General features: G+C 41.4%; 1 protein-coding gene across 1 annotated transcript in view; it reads right to left on the bottom strand.

The window, feature by feature from the left end:
* Positions 1-18,703, bottom strand: part of Nup160 (nucleoporin 160) — a 58,007-nt gene continuing 39,304 nt past the window's right edge. The window contains exons 24-36 of the mRNA XM_052182896.1: positions 18,031-18,126; positions 17,844-17,938; positions 17,661-17,757; positions 17,461-17,566; positions 16,136-16,296; positions 15,424-15,484; positions 13,980-14,090; positions 13,684-13,807; positions 11,968-12,069; positions 8,729-8,870; positions 5,810-5,935; positions 3,741-3,845; positions 1-1,032 (exon numbers count right to left, since the gene is read on the bottom strand). Of these exons, the coding sequence (XP_052038856.1) occupies positions 943-1,032; positions 3,741-3,845; positions 5,810-5,935; positions 8,729-8,870; positions 11,968-12,069; positions 13,684-13,807; positions 13,980-14,090; positions 15,424-15,484; positions 16,136-16,296; positions 17,461-17,566; positions 17,661-17,757; positions 17,844-17,938; positions 18,031-18,126 (1,416 nt within the window). The 3' untranslated portion in view covers positions 1-942. The remainder of the gene's footprint in view (positions 1,033-3,740; positions 3,846-5,809; positions 5,936-8,728; positions 8,871-11,967; positions 12,070-13,683; positions 13,808-13,979; positions 14,091-15,423; positions 15,485-16,135; positions 16,297-17,460; positions 17,567-17,660; positions 17,758-17,843; positions 17,939-18,030; positions 18,127-18,703) is intronic.

Below are 18,703 nucleotides of genomic sequence, written 5' to 3'. Positions count from 1 at the left end.
TTAACAGTATAAATTCTAAAGTTTATAAAAAACAGAGGTCAAAGGGCATTCATTCAAACAAATAGCATAGAGATTGTTTCCTTGAAAGATAAATCTTAATATACAGAATAAAAATCAAAGGATATTTTTATTACTTTTCCACCTTTCCCAAAGCCTGTATGCATGAATGTTTCTGATTCTGACCAGTGAAATTCTATTTTGGTTCATTATATGATCACACTAACTGTACGATCAAGTCCAGCTTGACTATTATAAATCACATACATTAATACAATTTGAAAATGAAAATCTCTTTTATAGATGATGGACATTAATTTTTTCTGATGTTAACTCAACTTTAGTCTTAGAGCCAGATTCAAAATATATTTTCCTTAAAAAGCTGGTCATAATTTATGCTTAATCTATGCATATCACCTAATACTTTATTGAAGGTCATATGAAAAACTCTACAATAAATAATGACACGAGCATGTAAAACCACTAGCATTGGTTTGCAATACAGAAAATAGATGTTACTTCTGGACCAAAACAATGCCTCTGAAATACAAAAAAGATAAGGAAAAATTAAAAGATATGCAGTGACAATTTGGCAGTCAAATGTAACAAACCAACAACCATTAGCTATTATGGAAAGTAAAGAGTTTTTGTTTGCAGATAAAGGATGTCTTCGATAGTTTAAAAAAATATAAACTCTGAAAAAGGTTGAGACTCATATACAAAAGCAGCTGTTAGAGACGAAGTTTGAAAACCAGAAACCGTGTTAGCACCACAAGCAAGCACAGGATCAGTCCTGACTTTGTTCTCCCATGTTGTGCAGAATGCAGACTCAGGCGCCGTACACATCATTTACAGTTATAGAAAACTGGCCTTGAGGACAGGGTTTCTGTGGGAGTCTTAAGCCCTAAGAGGCACCAAGGTTACAAAGCTGAGTAGCTCTTCAGATCACAAGTCCCGACGGTACAGTAAATCTCGTGTCGCCTTGTCAACTTTTTGTTGGTAGTCTTCTAGTTTGTCAAGAATTTTCTGGGACAGCTGTAAGGGAAAAGAAAGAAGGCATATATAACAATGAAGACTGAGTCACGCTGACCTCACCAAACAGACTAGCTATGAGAGATGTTGGATGTTCTGCTTCAATATTTACCATTCAGTACAGAATTCTGGTCTGAGATTTTACACAGAACCCACCCTTCCATGTTATATGCAACCATCATCCCTGTTTTTGCAATACATTTTCTAAATATGCAAACCCCACTTTGTTTTTAAATTTATTTTGCTACTGTTGTTTTTTTTCAAGACAGGACTTCTTCTTTTTTTTTTTTTTCCAAGACAGGGTTTTTCTGTGTAGCCCTGGCTGTCCTGAAACTCACTCTGTAGACCAGGCTAGCCTCAAACTCAGAAATCTGCCTGCCTCTGCTTCCCAAGTGCTGGGAAAGACAGGACTTCTTTATTTAGTCCTGTCCTGGTTTTCTTGGAACTTTGAAGAGAAGGCTAGTCTTGAACTCAAGAGATCTGCCTGCCTCTGCCTCCCAGTGGCCATCACACCCAGCTGCAAACCACACTTCTGTGTGCTTGTACACTAGGCAATGGCTCTACTACTAAGCAGTATTCCCCACTCAGTTATACTACTATGTATATTTGCATGCAATTTCCACCTGTATAATATATGTATGCACTTATTATAAGACAAGGTTTTCCTGCGAGGCTTTAGTCTCTCAAGGGCAAGCACACCAGTTTTGTTTTGCTTTGAGACAAGGTCTCAGTACATAACCCTGGCTGGCCTTAACTCACAGATATCCCCCTAGGATTAAAGTTGTGCACCATAATGCCTTGCTTATGAAAAGGCAAGCTTGGGCTGGGCAGTGGTGGCTCGAGCTGGGCAGTGGTGGCGCACACCTTTAATCCCAGCGTTTGGGAGGCAGAAGCAGAGGCAGGTAGATTTCTGACTTCGAGGCCAGCCTGGTCTATAGAGTGAGTTCCAGGACAGCCAGGGCTACACAGAGAAACCCTGTTTCTAAGAAAAAAAAAAAACAAAAAAAACAAAAAAAACAAACAAAAAAAAAAAAACAGAAACAAAAACAAACAAAAGAACATGTAAGCTCGACCTCACCATTCTCCTGCCTCTTCTTTCTCACCATACACTACTATTGTGTTCTACCACAATAGGCCACACCAGTATTTTTTTTCCACTTTTTTTGAGACAGCGTCTTACTATGTAGCCCTGAATGTCCTGGAACTCATTATGTAGACCAGGATGGCCTCAAACTCAGAGATCCGCCTGCCTCTGCCTCTCAATTACTGAGATTAAAGGTGTGAGCCACCCCCAACACGAGAACTTTTTTTTTAAACCAGAATTTTTTTTAAGACAATTTATTTTTATTTTAAACAAACTACTTTATTTTTACTTATTTTAAACAATTCATTATTACACTTACATTGTGTTTTGTCTATATGTATGTGTGTGAATGTATGTGTGAGAGTATCAGATCCCCTGACACTGGAGTTACAGACAAGTTATGAGCTACCATGTGGGTGCTAGGAAATGAGCCTGGCCATCTGGAAGAGCAACTGGTGCTCTTACCCATTGAGCCACCTCTCTCCATCCACATACCAGATTTTTTTTTTTTTTTCCTGAGACAGGGTTTCTCTGTATAGCCCTGGCTATCCTGGAACTCATTCTGTAGACCAGGCTGGCCTCGAACTTAGAAATCTGCCTGCCTCTGCCTCCCAGAGTGCTGGGATTACAGGCATGCGCCACCACTGGCCTGGCCAGAATTTTTAATGAAAGAATTAACTAGTTCTTTTCCCAGAATGTGACAATGCATCTGATTTAACAAATTTATTAGCTCCTTAGTAAAATATAGGACTAATACTTATTGTAGTTATTTAAATTGATAGATCCAACTAATAGTAGCTAACTTTTAGGGATATCTTGTCTTCTTCCTTGCTTAATCAACACTTTAAAAACAGCTTAGGTGTGGCTCCGGTGCTCCATGCCTCGCTCAGCACTGGGGAAGCGCAGGTGGCAACCATGAGCTGGAGAGCAGCTACAACACAATCTCCCAGGTCCAGAGCAGCACTGGACACACAAGGGGACTCTGACACGAAGAACATGGAGTTTATGCTCTAAATGAATGTTTCAGTCATTTTTGACAGGTGCCATCTTTTTATGCTGCTCAGACTGACCCTGAACTGCTAAAATCAAGAGACTGATTAACTTGCCTAAGCCTCAGTAGCTAGGATTTAGGTGTGTGCTACTGTAATAAGTAGTTTATAATCATATTTTAGTTATAGGGTTAGGAGACACTTTAGTAAACAAGAAAGTCAATCCTTATAATAATTGAGCAAGCAAATATTACTGATTGCTTGATTTATTGATTTTACTTACTTTTTAGGGTAAGTAGTAACTAGTATGGGTTCTGGAACACACTGTTGTGTACAGAGGTCACTCAGGACAGTGAGGGAGTATCACACTGCGATTCAAGTAACCCTCATCCTGTAGTGTCTGCCTGCTAAACACCTTTTCAAGAGTCTAGGTCTTTATTTCTGTGTAGTTGAAGCCCACACAATTCTTTCTTAACACCCTTGGCCGTGGTTGCTTAGACCTTTATTTATAGAGGTGGGGGCGCAGCACATTACGGGCAGTAAATGACTTTGCTCTTCCTCTCCTAGAGGCGCGATCTCATGCTGCAGGGTGTGCTTGCCAGTAGAGACCGCTGAGGATGACTCAAGGGCTTACTCACTATGATGTTGTGACTGTTGGCACTGTTCTCCCTCAGAGCCTGGAGAAGCTGGTCAATGGAAGAGTATGGTAGCCAGACCATCGGAGCTGTTGCTGACAGCGGAAACTGAAAGAAAATGTGTTCATTAAAATGAAGCATTTCTTCTAGGTGGTTGTCTTTGCAGGACTCTATACATGAAACACTTTAAACTCCAACCCCTTGCCACCATTATGAAATTATGTGGGGCTGGTGAGATAGCAAAGGCACTTGCCTCCTAGGTAACTGAATTCAATTCCTGGGCCACGTGGTGGAAAGGAAGGAAGAAATCCAAGCTGTTCTCTGACCTACATGAGTACTAAGGCACATATGTGCACATACACACAATAAATAAATGTACTAAAAATAGGAATCATGTGTACATGAACACACACACACACTCTTTCATTTTTTTGGTTTTTTTTTTTTTGTTTGTTTTTTTGAGACAGGGTTTCTCTGTATAGCTCTGGCTATCCTGGAACTCACTCTGTAGACCAGGCTGGACTTGAACTCAGAAATCCACCTGCCTCTGTCTCCCAAGTGCTGGGATTAAAGGCATGCGCCACCACTGCCCAGTCCCTTTTTCTTTTAATTGCTTAAATACATTGCTACTTTACACCATCACTCATCTGGTCTACACAGATAGGTGGAGTTCTAGGACAACCACAGCTATATAATAGAAAGAGCCTATCTTAAAAAATGCTAAAAAAAGAAAAGACTGTCAGGGTTTGATGCCTGCTCATAGGATGGATCCTAAGTTGGGCCACTACTTGATGGCTTTTCCTTCAGTCTCTGTTCCATTTTTGTCCCTGAACTTCTTTTAGACAGGAACAATTCTGGGTCAAAAATACTGAAGGTATGTGGGTGTCCCATCTATCTACTGAGGTCATCTCTTGAGGTTCCATCTCCCTACTGTTAGGCATTTTGGCTAAGGTCAATCCTATTTGGAGTTCTGGGAACCTCTCCCATCCGAGGTCTCTAGGACTGTCTACCAGCAGCTGACTAAGACATGTACTGGGCTGAGGCCGGGGACTCCTATGGAGGACTGGGGGAAGGACTGAAGGAGCTGAAGGGGATGGCAACCCTACAGAAAGAACAACAATATCAACTAACCCTAATATGCGCCTAATACTGTAAAGACTTGATGTCCCAGGGAAGGTGGGGTGCTGGGGGTGTGAGGAAGGGGTGAGTAGGTGTGTGGGTGGGACAGCACCCTCTCAGAGGCAAAGGGGATGGGGTGAAGAATTCTGGAAGGGGGACTGAGAAGGGGGCAACATTTGGAATGTAAAAAAATAATTTAATATAAAGACTATAAAAAATTTAAACTAAAAATAAGAAAAAAGTAAAAATACTTGAGAAGAAAAAAAAAAGAAAAAAAAAAAAGAGTAGCTAGGTGGCACATGCCTTTAATCCCAGTACTAGAGAGAGGCAGATGCAGGTGGTCTTTGTGAGTTCTAGGCCAGCTTGGTCTGTAGAGTGAATTCTAGCCAGCCAGGGCTACACAGAAAAACCCTGTCTCAACAACAAAATAAAATGTACATATTAGTCTTCCAGAAAAACCTCACTTCAACTCCCAACATCTGTATTATCAGGCAGCTCACCATCACCTGTAACTCCAAAGGACCCAATACCTGTGGCCTCCTCAGAGACGCACAGGCATGTGGCACACACACAATTAAAAATAGATCTTAAGGGCCGGAGAGATGGCTCAGCAGTTAACAGCACTGGCTGCTCTTCCAAAGTTCCTGAGTTTAATTCCCAGCAACCATGTGGTGGTTCACAACCCTCTGTAATGGGATCTGATGCCCTCTTCTGGTGTGTCTGGAGATATAGTGCACTCATATAAATAAAAAAAATCTTAAAAACAAAACAAAAAATCTAGAGATTTCTAGAGTATCAACATTTCACTATATAACTAGATATATACTTACTAAAATATATAGTTACTATAATATACTTAATAAAGACTAAGTATACCAATATATGCAATTTATTTTAGACACTTCCTTAGTGTGATAACACACAATCAAAAGGAAACATTCATATGCATCTACCTCAATTCCAAAGTACTGATGTCCTTTTCCTAATACAGCATCTACATATTCAGAGACCAAATCCACAGCTTCTTCTAAAAGGTCATAGTTCAGGTAAAGACGAAGCAACTCAGCAGCATCAACTTTCTGTAAAGAGCAACAATTATAAGCACACCAACCTCAACTTGAAATAGAACTTAACAGTGCTGCCTTCTAGAATGTTTTAGAAATTATCCAAGAAATCAAATGCACAAAACAACCTAAATGTATTACCAAAACATATGTTAATTGTTTTTATCTTATTAACTTTATCAATACAACTGTACTTCAACTTATAAAATACACATCTAGGCAGGCAGAGCTACATAGTCCTGCCTCAAACCAAACAACCAAACAATTTAAAAAAGATTCATAGTGTGAGTGAGCACCTGAGTTTCTTCATCTGTTCCTTAGGGTAAGATCTATAAATCCCCATGAGCCTAGTTACCTCCAGGCACATTGTAATACTTGTCTGTTAATGGCTTTTCTCTTCTGTTTTGTGATCTAAGACATGTTTTAACTTGTCCCTATTTCACATTAATAATGTCAACATGTTTTCTCAGGAATGCTGAGCAGTAAAGTGACAGAATATATGCATTAACTCTCAGAAATCATGAAATGCAAAAGTACCACCAGTTTTAAACCTGAGCTCAAGGTGCTAGAAAGCACCCTCAGTTTGGATGCTTTATATGCGAGTGCAAGGGTTTAAATACGCTTGGCCCAGGGAGTGGCACTATTAGGTATGGCTCTGTTGGAGTAGGTGTGCCATTGTGGGTGTGGTTTTTTTTTTTTTTTTTTTCCGAGACAGGGTTATTCTGTGTAGCCCTGGCTGTCCTGGAACTCACTCTGTAGACCAGGCTGTCCTCGAACTCAGAAATCCGCCTGCCTCTGCCTCCCAAGTCCTGGGATTAAAGGCGTGCGCCTTTATTATTTATTACAGTGAGGATACTGTACTCAATTACAGTGAGGATGCTGTACGGTCTTCTGCTCTGATGTAACTTCAATCTTACTTTTCCCACTTTACTATTTTTCTCTACTTTCTTCTCCCTTTATGGCAGGGTTTCCCATAGCACGAGACTACACGTGGACCACACCTACTTCATGCAGTGCTTGAGCTCAGTGCTTCCCGCATGCTAGGCAAGCACTCTATCAACTGAACTGCTGCTTTTTCATTTTTTTTTTCTGAGAGTTTTGCTATATATAGACCAGGCTGGCCTTCAACTCACAGTAATCCTGTCCTCAGCCTTCCAAGTTCTGTAATTACAAATGTCTAACCAATTTTACTAATAATAACTTTCAGATTCTCTTTCCTTACTCAATGAATAGCTTCAGATATTATTTTCAAACAAGTGCACATCTAAACCAAACCAGAAGCACTTGCCTCGGCAGCATCTATACTAAGACTGGGGAGATAAAGAACATGTACATTTAGGAAGCTGCACTGCTATATCACAGCTTATCGCATTGTGGTGGGAATGTACACGGCTTGATATGGTCACATCATCAGGCAGGAAGCCCGAGGGCCATTCAGCCTCCACTGTCGTTCATGACTGCTCATGAAGCATTAAAACAACCTGGCTTAGTGTTGCACACTTTTAAAGATTTATTTATTTATTCTATGTAAGTATACTGTAGCTGTCTTCACAGTCCAGAAGAGGTGTCAGATCTTGTTTTGGATGGTTGTGAGCCACCATGTGGTTGCTGGGATCTGAACCAGGACCTTTGGAAGAGCCTTTGGTACACTTAAGCACTGAGCCATCTCTCCAGGCTGTGTTGTACACTTTTAATCTCCATATCTGGAGGTGGAGGCTGACAGATTTCTGAGTTTAAACCTAGCCTGTTTTACAGAGTAAATTCAAATCCAGCCTAGTTTACAGTGAGTTTTAGGTTAGAGGAGGCTACAATGTGACCCTGTCTAAACAGACAAACAAACACAACAACAACAAAAACAGAAGGTTGTCAAAATGTTTCTGGTTTCTGGCCCCAGGTAATCTGACTCGTCTGACATAAGACTGAGGAACCAACATTTTAAGGAAGCTCCCATTCAAACCATTTTGCTGTGTAGATGATATTGTATAGTCCATATGTGAATCATATGTTGGAAATTTGACCCCCCAATGTGGTAGCACTGGGAGAGGAAGGAACCTTTGAGAAGTGCGACCTAGTGGGGGATGTTTAGTTTAAGGAGGGTGTCTGTCTACTCTGAGAGATTAAGATGGTTCTCAGGAGTGAGCAGTCATGAGTAGCAGTGGAGGCTGAATGGCCCTTAGGCTTCCTGCCTGATGACATGGCTATATTATGCTCTGTACTTTCCCACCACAATGCAATAAGCTATGATACGACAGCATAGACAGTTCTTACTGGAGGCCAAAATAATGAGCCATGTGTTCTTGGACATTAAGCTTATAAAACAGTGAGAAAATAAACCTTTCTCTAAACAGCCAACCTACCCAAGTACCTCTTCATGGGAACAGAAAACAGACTAATAGAAAAACCTCTCAAAGATAAACTGTTGTATTAACTAGGAAACATTCTACCCATTTGCTGTCAAGTGTTTAAGCAACGCTAGTAGATACAGTTCCATGAAATAAACTCATTTATTCTAATCATGAGCACATTGTACAATGAAATTTTGAGTCCGCAATACTATATGTGGAATTTAAGATAAATTGTTTTAGTCCTGTTAGAGACGATTGAGAATCAAACCATTTAAGCCCGTGAATGCTCATTTGTCTTCCACTTTTGACAGTGTCTCCTGTAACCTAGGCTGGCCCTGAACTCACTCCGCTGGCTTTGAACTTCTTCTAATCCTCTTGTCTCTGCCTCACAAGAAATGCAACAATGATTGGCTTGCAAATCATAGCATTTCCCAAATTATTACCCCACCTCAATACCACATACCTTGTAGCTGTTTATAAGCCAATTAGGCAGAGGAACTCCATGAGATAACAACTTGTTAATCACACAATGATGATACAAGTTATTCTGGACTTTGTATCTTTCCAAGTAAGTTGACAAGAGCCTCCATGCTTCATCTGTAGCACTTGGAAAAAGTAGAAAGGACAAAGGAGTTCAGACTCGTATTCTATTAATTAATTAGAAACTAATTGATTACTTAATGAAGTCGGTAGAGAAGGCTGATCTTAAGACTCTCCTGAGTGCTGTGATCATAGGTGTGAGCAGACATACCAAAGTAAAGCTTATTTCTCTCCCTCCCTCCCTCCCTCCCTCCCTCCCTCCCTCCCTCCCTCCCTCCCTCCCTCCCAGGTTTAAGTACTGAAATTAAAACATCAACATTTTTACATGACAGACTGGACTCTGAACAGGCTCAGCAGTCATAAGTACTTGCTGCGCTTGCAGAGAACCAGATTTGGCTTGCAACATCTATGTGGTGGCTCATAATTACAAGTTCCAAGGAGGAGCCAACACCTTTTGGCCTTCAGGGGTACCAGAAACACACATGGTGCATAACGTACATGCAGACAAATATTCATATACAAAGGAAAATATTTTTTTTTTTTTTTTTTGGATTTGGTTTTTTCGAGACAGGGTTTCTCTGTGTAGCCCTGGCTGTCCTGGAACTCACTCTGTAGACCAGGCTGGCCTCGAACTCAGAAATCCGCCTGCCTCTGCCTCCCAAGTGCTGGGACTACAGGCGTGCGCCACCACTGCCCAGCGTCTTTAAGGATATCTTAAAAAATTTTTATTTTTAGATTCAACTTTTTCTTTTTAAATTTTGTGTGTTTTGCCTTCATGTGTTCATGTGTATCTACACACAACAAGATGATATTGATCCCCTGGAACTGGGGCAACCATGTAGATGCTAGAAATTGAACCCTATAACAACTGAGTCATCTCTTCAGACCCATGGTTGTGTGTGTGTGTGCGTGTGTGTATGTTTTTGTTTTTCCTTTGAGAAATGGCCTTATTATGTTGACTAGGCTGGCCTTATTTTTGTGGGTGTAAATGATATTCTTGCCCCAGCCTTCAAAGTAGTTTTGACTACAGGTTATCTATCACTATACCATGCTACCACAAGTATCCTTTGTGTTTGAGGAAAGATTGTGGAAAAGGAATATCTCATAGACAATATATCGTGGTCCAAATAACAAATGCTAGGATATCACTCTAATTACAAACTTTCAGCTTCTATTTTATTTTTCTAAGATACGGTCTCTATCATGTAGCTCTGGCTGCCCAGGAACTTGGTCTGTAGACCAGGATGGCTTTGAATTCACAGAGCTCCGCCTGCCTCTGCCTGCTGAGCGCTGGGACTAAAACTGTGTTTCATTACACTCAGCATTCATTCATTTAATTAATTTTAAAATTATGTGTTTACATGTGCATATGTACATATGTGAATGCAGGTGCTGACAGGGTCTAGAAGGAGGCTTCAACCCACTGGAACTCTAGATAAATACTTGTGAGCTGGCTGGTGTGGATGCTGGGAACCAAATCTGAATCCTCTGCAAGAGTACTATGTACTCTTAATTTTTCTTTCTTTCTTTCTTTTTTCTTTCTTTCTTTCTTTTTTTTTTTGAGACAGGGTTTCTCTGTGTAGCTCTGGCTGTCCTGGAACTCACTCTGTAGACCAGGCTGTCCTCGAACTCAGAAATCCACCTGCCTCTGCCTCCCAAGTGCTAAGATTAAAGGTGTGCGCCACTACCACTGGCTTTTTTTTTTTCTTTTAAAGTCAGTGTCTCACCTGGAGAGATGGCTCAGCAGTTAAAAGCACTGACAGCTCTTCTAAAGGTCCTGAGTTCAAATCCCAGCAACCACATGGTGGCTCACAACCATCTGTAACAATATCTGACGCCCTCTTCTGGAGTGTCTGAGGACAGCTACAGTGTACTTACATATAATAAATAAATCTTTAAAAATAAAATAAAATAAAGACAGGGTCTTACTATATAGCTTTGGCTGCCCTAGAACTTACTCTGTAGACTAGACTATGAGCCTCTAACTCATAGGGATCCATTTGCTTCTGCCTCTGGCTGTCCTAGAACTTACTCTGTAGACTAGGCTGGCCTCTAATTCATAGGGATCCACTTGCCTCTGCCTCTGGAGTGCTAGTATTAAAGGTGTGCACCACTATTCTGGTTATAATATGCACTCTTAACCACTGAGCCATCTCTCCAACCCCAACTTTCATAAAAACTTAGCAGAGGGTTAGATATCTCAATGGTTAAGAATACCTGCTGTTTTTCCAGAAGACCCAATTTGATTCCCAGCATCAGTATCAGGTGGCTTACAACTTCCTATAACTTGAACACATATAAACACACACACCACATAAAGAAAAAAAATTAAACCCTAGGTAAGGAAGGTTTGACATTGTATGCCTGTAAAGAATATCATCGCTCAGGAGTGATGCAGGGGAATTGAGAATTTGAGAACAGTGAGGGCTACATAGTGAAATCATAGTTCAAAATAATGAGAAACCTCAAATTACCCTCTCTCTTCTCAAAAAAGAAGCAAGAAATACAAACATAGTCAGCATAAGGCAGTATCCCGGCAGGGCAGGAGGAAGGCCCGGCAGTTAGGAGCTCTTGTGGCTCTTGCAGAGGACCTGGCTTTAGTTCCCAGCTCTCCCCACGGTGGCTAACAGCCATCCATTAATCCTAGTATTTTTTTTTAAAGATTTGTTTGTTTGTTTGTTTGTTTATTGGTTTTTTGAGACAGGCTTTCTCTGTATAGCCCTGGATATCCTGGAACTCACTCTGTAGGCCAGGCTGTCCTCGAACTCAGAAATCCACCTGCCTCTGCCTCCCAAGCGCTGGGATTACAGGTGTGCACCACCACCGCCCGGCATTATATAAGTACACTGTAGCTGTCTTCAGACAATCCAGAAGAGGGTGTCAGATCTCGTTATGGATGGTTGTGAGCCACTATGTGGTTGCTTCGATTTGAACTCAGGACCTTTGGAAGAGCAGCCAGTGCTAACTGCTGAGCCATCTCTCCAGCCCCCATAATTCCAGTTTTGATCCCCCTGGTCACCAATGGTTCACAAACATTTAGGCAATAGATCCACACACATAAATCTTTTTTTTAAAAAAAGTTATCCATTCAGGGAAAGAGTGCAACAATTTTGCCGAAGGTAAATCTACTTAGGCCTAAAGGACTACTAGGGCTCTCTATACCTGGACTCCTTGGTGGTGATGACAGAAGAGAGCTGATTGGCTGCTAGCCAGGCCCAGGCTTCTCCTTGTGCTGCTTCTCCTCCAAACTGCAACTTAATGCACCTGCAATGAAAATGGTCCCACACCAGTAAGCAAATGCTCAAATGAGCCACTTTATTTTGCTATTACAACTAGGCAGATAAGACAATTTTAAGCCAGGTGGTGGTGGTGCATGTCTTTGATCCCAGAACTCAGGAGGCAGAGGCAGGTGGATCTCTATGAGTTAGAGGCCAGTATGGTCTATAGAGTTAGTTTGAAAATTATTTTAATTATCATGGGTGTTTTGTCTCATGTCTGTGTACCAGTTGCATGCCTGGTACCTGTGGAGGTCAAGTAGCCAATATTCTCAGCTACTGAGCTAACTCTCCAGCCCCCCAAATTACAATGTTTTAAAATATTTTCATTCATGAAGCATGTTACCAATAGCTATAGCTTCAATATAAAGCTGTCTGTAGTATTATCCCTCAAAAGGCTAGAGTAGCAGGACTTTTAGGCAAGCCTGGGCTATATGGAGAAAGACCTTGTCTCAAAAAATAATTGCTAGGAACAGAATCTACGAAGGACCCTACACTTGTTAGGTAAGTGTACCCTGGGTTAAACGTCCAGCTCATAATTAATTTTTAGGGACAATATAATAGCTTAGTAGTGGAAGTGATTGATATGCAAGTGTAGAGCACAAGTTAAATGAAAATAACCTAGTAGTCAAATAAAAATCTGGGCATGGTGGCATGCCAGTAACTCCAGTGTTGGGAAGGTAGAGAAAAGGAGAGCTCCTAAACTCACTGCCCACCAACCCAGTATAATGGGAAAGCCCCAGGCCTGGTGAGATCATGCCAAAAATCAAGGCGGGCAGCTTCCAAGGACCAGGTGTCTTCTGCCACACACACACACACACACACACACACACACACACACACACACATGAGAACACACAAGGAAGAGGAAACAAGAAAGGAATAATTTTCAAAAATGACTCCATGAGCCACAGGACCACAAAGAGCACATGCCTCATCTAGAAAGAACACCATCATTATCTAATTCAGTGTCTTCTCAAGAAAGATCAAAATCAAGATTTTTTTTTTTAATACATGGTCTTATATAGCTGAGACTGGCCTTGGACCAATTTTCCTGTCTTCATCTCTCAAGTGCTGGTACTGGAGACATCCTCCACCACGCCTAGTAAAGATTTTTTTTTTTTTTTTCAGGACGGATTCTCTGTGTAGCACTGGCTGGCCTTGAACTCAGAAAACTGCCTGCTTCTGCCTCCCAGTGCTGGGATTAAAGGTGCCACCACTGCCCGGCTCAAAGATTTTTTTCTTTTAAGTAAAACTAAGTTATCAAAAATTTTAAAAAAGTTCTTGCAAAAACCAAACAGCATCTCTTTAGAATAGTTTAGCAGCTTCTGATAACTGTATCACACTAAATAATATGACAGAATCTCCACATTAGAAAACTAAGGCTACTGGCTGGAGAGATGGCACTGACTACTTGTCCAGAGGTCCTGAGCCCAATTCCCAGCAATTACACGGTGGCTCACAACTATCTGTAAAGGGATCTGATGCCGCCTTCTGGTGTGTCTGAGAGCAACAGGGTGTATATATTCACATACATGAAATAAATCTTAAAAAAAAAAGAAAAGAAAAAAATTAAGGCTATTAAAATGCAATTTTTACTTACTTGAAAGCAAGCCCTTCAAAGACTGGTGTTAACGGAAGCTTAAAGGTCTGACAGAGCGATATGGCAGTGTCGAAGAGACCAGCCTGAACCAAGAGAGTGGCCATCTCCTTTGCAGATGAACTTCCTATGGGAATGAAATATGGTTACTTGGTGCACCTAAGGGCATAGACAAGCCGAAGACTTTGATTGTTCACAAGGATCTCTGCCCTAGTCCCACGCCTTTGCCTTAGACCCACCCACACATGCCCACTGCCTGGTCCCACATCTGGCCAGTCCCGTAGCAGTTAAGTCCCAACCTGCAATGGCAATGGCCGACGGGTCATGCCGAGCCAACGTGAGGCGAATGCGAGCTAAAGCACACTCTTTCTCAAGATCTTCCAATTCCAGTATTTCAATTTGCCGATTGGCTGGAAAACAAATAAATTTTTCTCTCAGTTTAATTTTCCAAGGTATAGAGGAAAAAATGAAGAAAAAAGAGGAATCAGTACAAATTAAGCAAAGTCCCTGTACTGGCTGGTTTTGTGTGTCAATTTGACACAGGCTGGAGTTATCACAGAGAAAGGAGCTTTAGTTGGGGAAGTGCCTCCATGAGATCCAGCTGTGGGGCATTTTCTCAACTAATGATCAAGGGGGAGGGCCCCTTGTGGGTGGTTCCACCTTTGGGCTGGTGCTCTTGGGTTCTATAAGAGAGCAGGCTGAGCAAGTCAGGGGAAGCAAGCCAGTAAGAAACATCCCTCCATGGCCTCTGCATCAGCTCCTGCTTCCTGACCTGCTTGAGTTCCAGTCCTGACTTCCTTTAGGGATGAACTGCAACGTGGAAGTATAAGCTCAATAAACCCTTTCCTCCCCAACTTGCTTCTTGGTCATGATGTTTGTGCAGGAATAGAAACCCTGACTAAGACAGTCCCTTTCTTATATATACAGCTGACTCCAGCAAATAATTAGACTCAAAACCTGCAGGTGGGAGTGCTTACTGTTTCAGACACGTAACTTATTTAGCTCTTACAACTGCTTAAGTGAGAGAGGCAGAATGAAATCCGGAGTCCAAACTCTGTGAAAGCCTATCATCCCCTGGTCATAAGGATCCTGATGAAGATGTTTGGTACTGAGTTGACTTGAACACAGTAAGCAACACATTTTTGTTTTCTAGTCCCTCCCAGGTCTCACTACATAGCTCTGATCTTGTTAGAAGCCTAGAACTTGTTATAATCAACCAGGCTGGCTTCAAACCCAGAGACACACCCATCTCTGCCTGGGAGGGCTGGGGTTAAAGGCACATGATACCACACCTGGCTCTATTAAAGATTACCAATTGGGCAAGAGTAGCTGGCCCAAGATTTCCCAGGGTAGAGCTAGGTTACAGAAGCACACCTGATGTGCTTGGCTTTTATGTGGGTACTGGGGATCTGAACCCAGGTCCTCAGGCTTGCACAGCAGGCACTTTAGCCACGGAACTATTTCCTAAACACAAAGAAATACTTTCTAAAGTAATTTTCATTTCTTATATGACAGTATAGTATTTTCAAAGACCACTTAAGACAACCTTTAGTAGATTAGGATGCTGAAACTAAATAACAAGTAGTAATTTTGCCATAGGTAATGACGATGTGTGAACATCAAGCACGCGAGCAGACACACACAGACACACACACACAGACACACACACACACAAAGACCTTAATCCACGTCTATGGAACTGTAACAATGACTACTGTCCACAGCTCAGAAACCCCTGCTCACTTGGGGCAGCTGTGCACTCGCCATCATGATTCCTCTTAGGAGAAGCTCCAGGGCGATCAGACTGAAAAACAAAAACCAGTGATTTAACTGTAAAACATTATCTCATTTTTATAGTATTGTGATTAGAGCATGTTTAAATTAGCAACAGAATTTTTGATACGTGGCAAGGACTTATTTTTATTTCAGTTGGCATAACTTTCACATAACACAACAAAAAGGAGCTGTTTGTCAAGAGGAGTCATTTGCCTACATGCTATTTACACCAAGGTCACAATTTGATCTTCGTATAAATCACATCATTTTCATTGGCTCCATAGTTCTATCATTCACTGGTAACCTTGGGAAATAGTTTAGTAAACTTTGACATTATATAACACAAAAACTATCAGCAAGATAGGAAAAACTGTGTCTGAACTCTAACACAATTAACTAAGACTAAAATTAAAAGCAGGTATCATTTATTAAGCACTTATTTTGAGATAGGGTCTCATGTACCCCAGGTAGCCTTAAATTCACTCCGTGGCTGAGGGTGGCCTTTAAGCCCTACTCCCCCTTGTCTCCAGTTCCTCAGCACTGGGATTACAGGTATGTGCCACCGCCACCCACATCCTTAGTGGACTCTTTAAATAAATGAAGCAAAAAGAGACAATAACAGTAGAAAGGACAAAAACCCTATAATAATGAAAAAACCCTCCAAAGAAAAGTTTCATACCACTGCCCCAGAGGCTGGCTGGACGATCCACGCATACTCTGGGCGAATAAGTCTTAAACAATTAATAGCGGCCAGGTAACAGTTGCCTTGCTTCTCAAGTCCCCCGAGAGTTCGAACCTCTCTGCCAAGACGCATACCATATTCAAACATCACTGTGCCAGCTATGAGACAAGAGTAAATTAGACAAAAAAAAAAAAAAAAGTTTCTTTACAGATACAAACAGAATCTTTTGTTTTGTTTTGTTTTGAATTTTGGTTTTTTCAAGACAGGGTTTCTCTGTGTAGCCCTGGCTGTCCTGGAACTCACTCTGTAGACCAGGCTGGCCTTGAACTCAGAAATCTGCCTGCCACTGCCTCCCAGAGTGCTGGGATTACAGGTGTGCGCCACCACTGCCTGGCCAAACAGAATCTATTACACATATCTGCTCACTGCACTCTGCTGACTCTGCTGTCTTCCCCCCACCTCTGGCGTTGGAAAGCAAGGCTGAGATGAGGTTACAATGCAGCATTACTCACTACATCCGAAATGCAGAAGTGATCCACATACTGCTGATGGATGGGTGAGCAAAATGTGATATATTAATATATTTATAGTATTTTTAGGGAGTGTACTAGTGCTGGAAATCAAATCCAGAGCCTTGTGGGCTGGAGAGATGGCTCAGTAGTTAAGAACACTGACTGTTCTTCCAGAGGACCTGGGTTCAACTCCTAGCACCCATATGGCAGCTCACAAGTGTCTGTAACTCCAAGAGCCAACACTCTTACACAGGTATGCATGTAGAAAAAACACCAATGCAAATTAAAAAAAAAATATCCAGAGCCTCCATATATGCTGAGTAAGTTCCACATCACTGCACCTTAAAATTCTATTTTAAAAATGGAAATAAAAATGTAATTCTAACACTTGCTGCTATATGGATGAACCCTAAAGTCAAGCTAATTGAATAAGTCAGTTCTAAAGGCAAGTACTGCAGATCAGCAGCCAAATTCAGAGAAGGCAACCAGAACAGCATGTGCTAGGGATGGACTCAGTGGCAATTTAACCACTGATAATAGGGAAGACTATTATATTCAGGTGACCTAAGTACAGTTAAGCAGTTAAGAGTTAGGATTTTACTCTTAAAAAACAAAAAGAGAGAGGCAGCCAAGGACGCTGGAACTAAAACTAAGAAGCACAAAGTGCTTCTAGCTTGAGAAAGTCAATATATATAAAAATAAATATATATAAATAAAATTAAAACACATATCCTTTACACAATGTTTTTGGAAATATGGTTAACCTACTAAAGTTGCCTTTAACCCCAAGGTTCTGGTTCAGTTGCTCACCTTTTCGGTAATTGTGGCGGTAAATGTGAAAAGCATAGAGAAGTTCATAGTAATTGTGAGTCATAAGGTCCACAGCTCTAGCACGTGATTCAATTATTCCTACAACCTAACAAAAGATGAGCCATCAGATGCTGACGTTAGTAGTAGCAATCACAGAAGCCAAAAGACTTGTTACTAGACAAAGTGGACAAGTTTATCACCTCATTATGCAGATTCACATAGGGAAACTCCACAAGGTCCTGCAGTTGGGAGCGCTCACAAAGAACGACCACCAGCTGTCGCAAACAGTCTAACTGCCTGGAAGGGAAGAAGCAGTGAGCGTGACCTGTGTCAGAGTCACAGGGCCGGTAAACTGCCTTCTCTAAAAACGACTGGGAGAGTACCTGCTGGAGTCAGGAATTTGAGTTAAGGCCTCATATGCTTGGCTATTATGACCCAAGTCCAAATGATGCTTGAAAATGCATGTCCTTAAAGTAGCCTAAATGAAATATCAAAAAAGAGCAACAGAAATTAACATGGAAAATTCATAACTAATCTTAAGGAAAACAACTGAATTTAGTTAATTTTTACCTGACTTTTCCAGTCATCACCCGCTTCAGTAATTGCTGATGTAGCAAGCTGAATAACCAGCTCAGGCAATCCAACAACATCCAGTAGACGTAAAACCTAAAAAGTTAAAAAAAGTTTCCATTAAAATTCATGTGACTGGGGGTTGGAAAGATGGCTCAGCAGTAGCACTCCAATGGTTCTAAGTTGTTCAGAAAAGATAATTAGGTGAGATATGACAGCAAGTGTGAAGACCTGGTCAGCAAACTAGCACCACAAGGAGGAGGTGCCAGGATGGACAGGATAGTGTGGATAATAGCTAAGCTCTTCCAGCTGAGCTGGGCATTGTAGTGCACGTCTGTAATCCCATGTTTGGGATGTGGCGGTAGGAGGAACAAGAACTACACAGTGAGTTCAGCCCTAGGCTACACAAAATGATATACCAAAAACTAACCAACCTACCCACACATCCCAGGTCAGTGTGAAATCCATTTGTTTTAAAGAAAATGCTACTAGAATGATGGCTGGCTCTAGTTACAGATTAATTTTGTTTGCAAGGGGCTAGAGAGATGGCTCAGTGGTTAAGAGAACTGACTGCTCTTCCAGAGGTCCTGAGTTCAATTCCCAGCAACCACATGGTGGCTCACAACCATTTGCAATGGGATCTGATGCCCTCTTCTGGTGTGTCTGAAGACAG

Source organism: Apodemus sylvaticus, chromosome 5 (genome assembly GCF_947179515.1).
Source record: "Apodemus sylvaticus chromosome 5, mApoSyl1.1, whole genome shotgun sequence".
In the NCBI taxonomy this organism is placed as follows: Eukaryota; Metazoa; Chordata; class Mammalia; order Rodentia; family Muridae; genus Apodemus; species Apodemus sylvaticus.
Note: the sequence above shows the minus strand (reverse complement) of the source record. Positions and strands in the feature narration are given on the sequence as shown.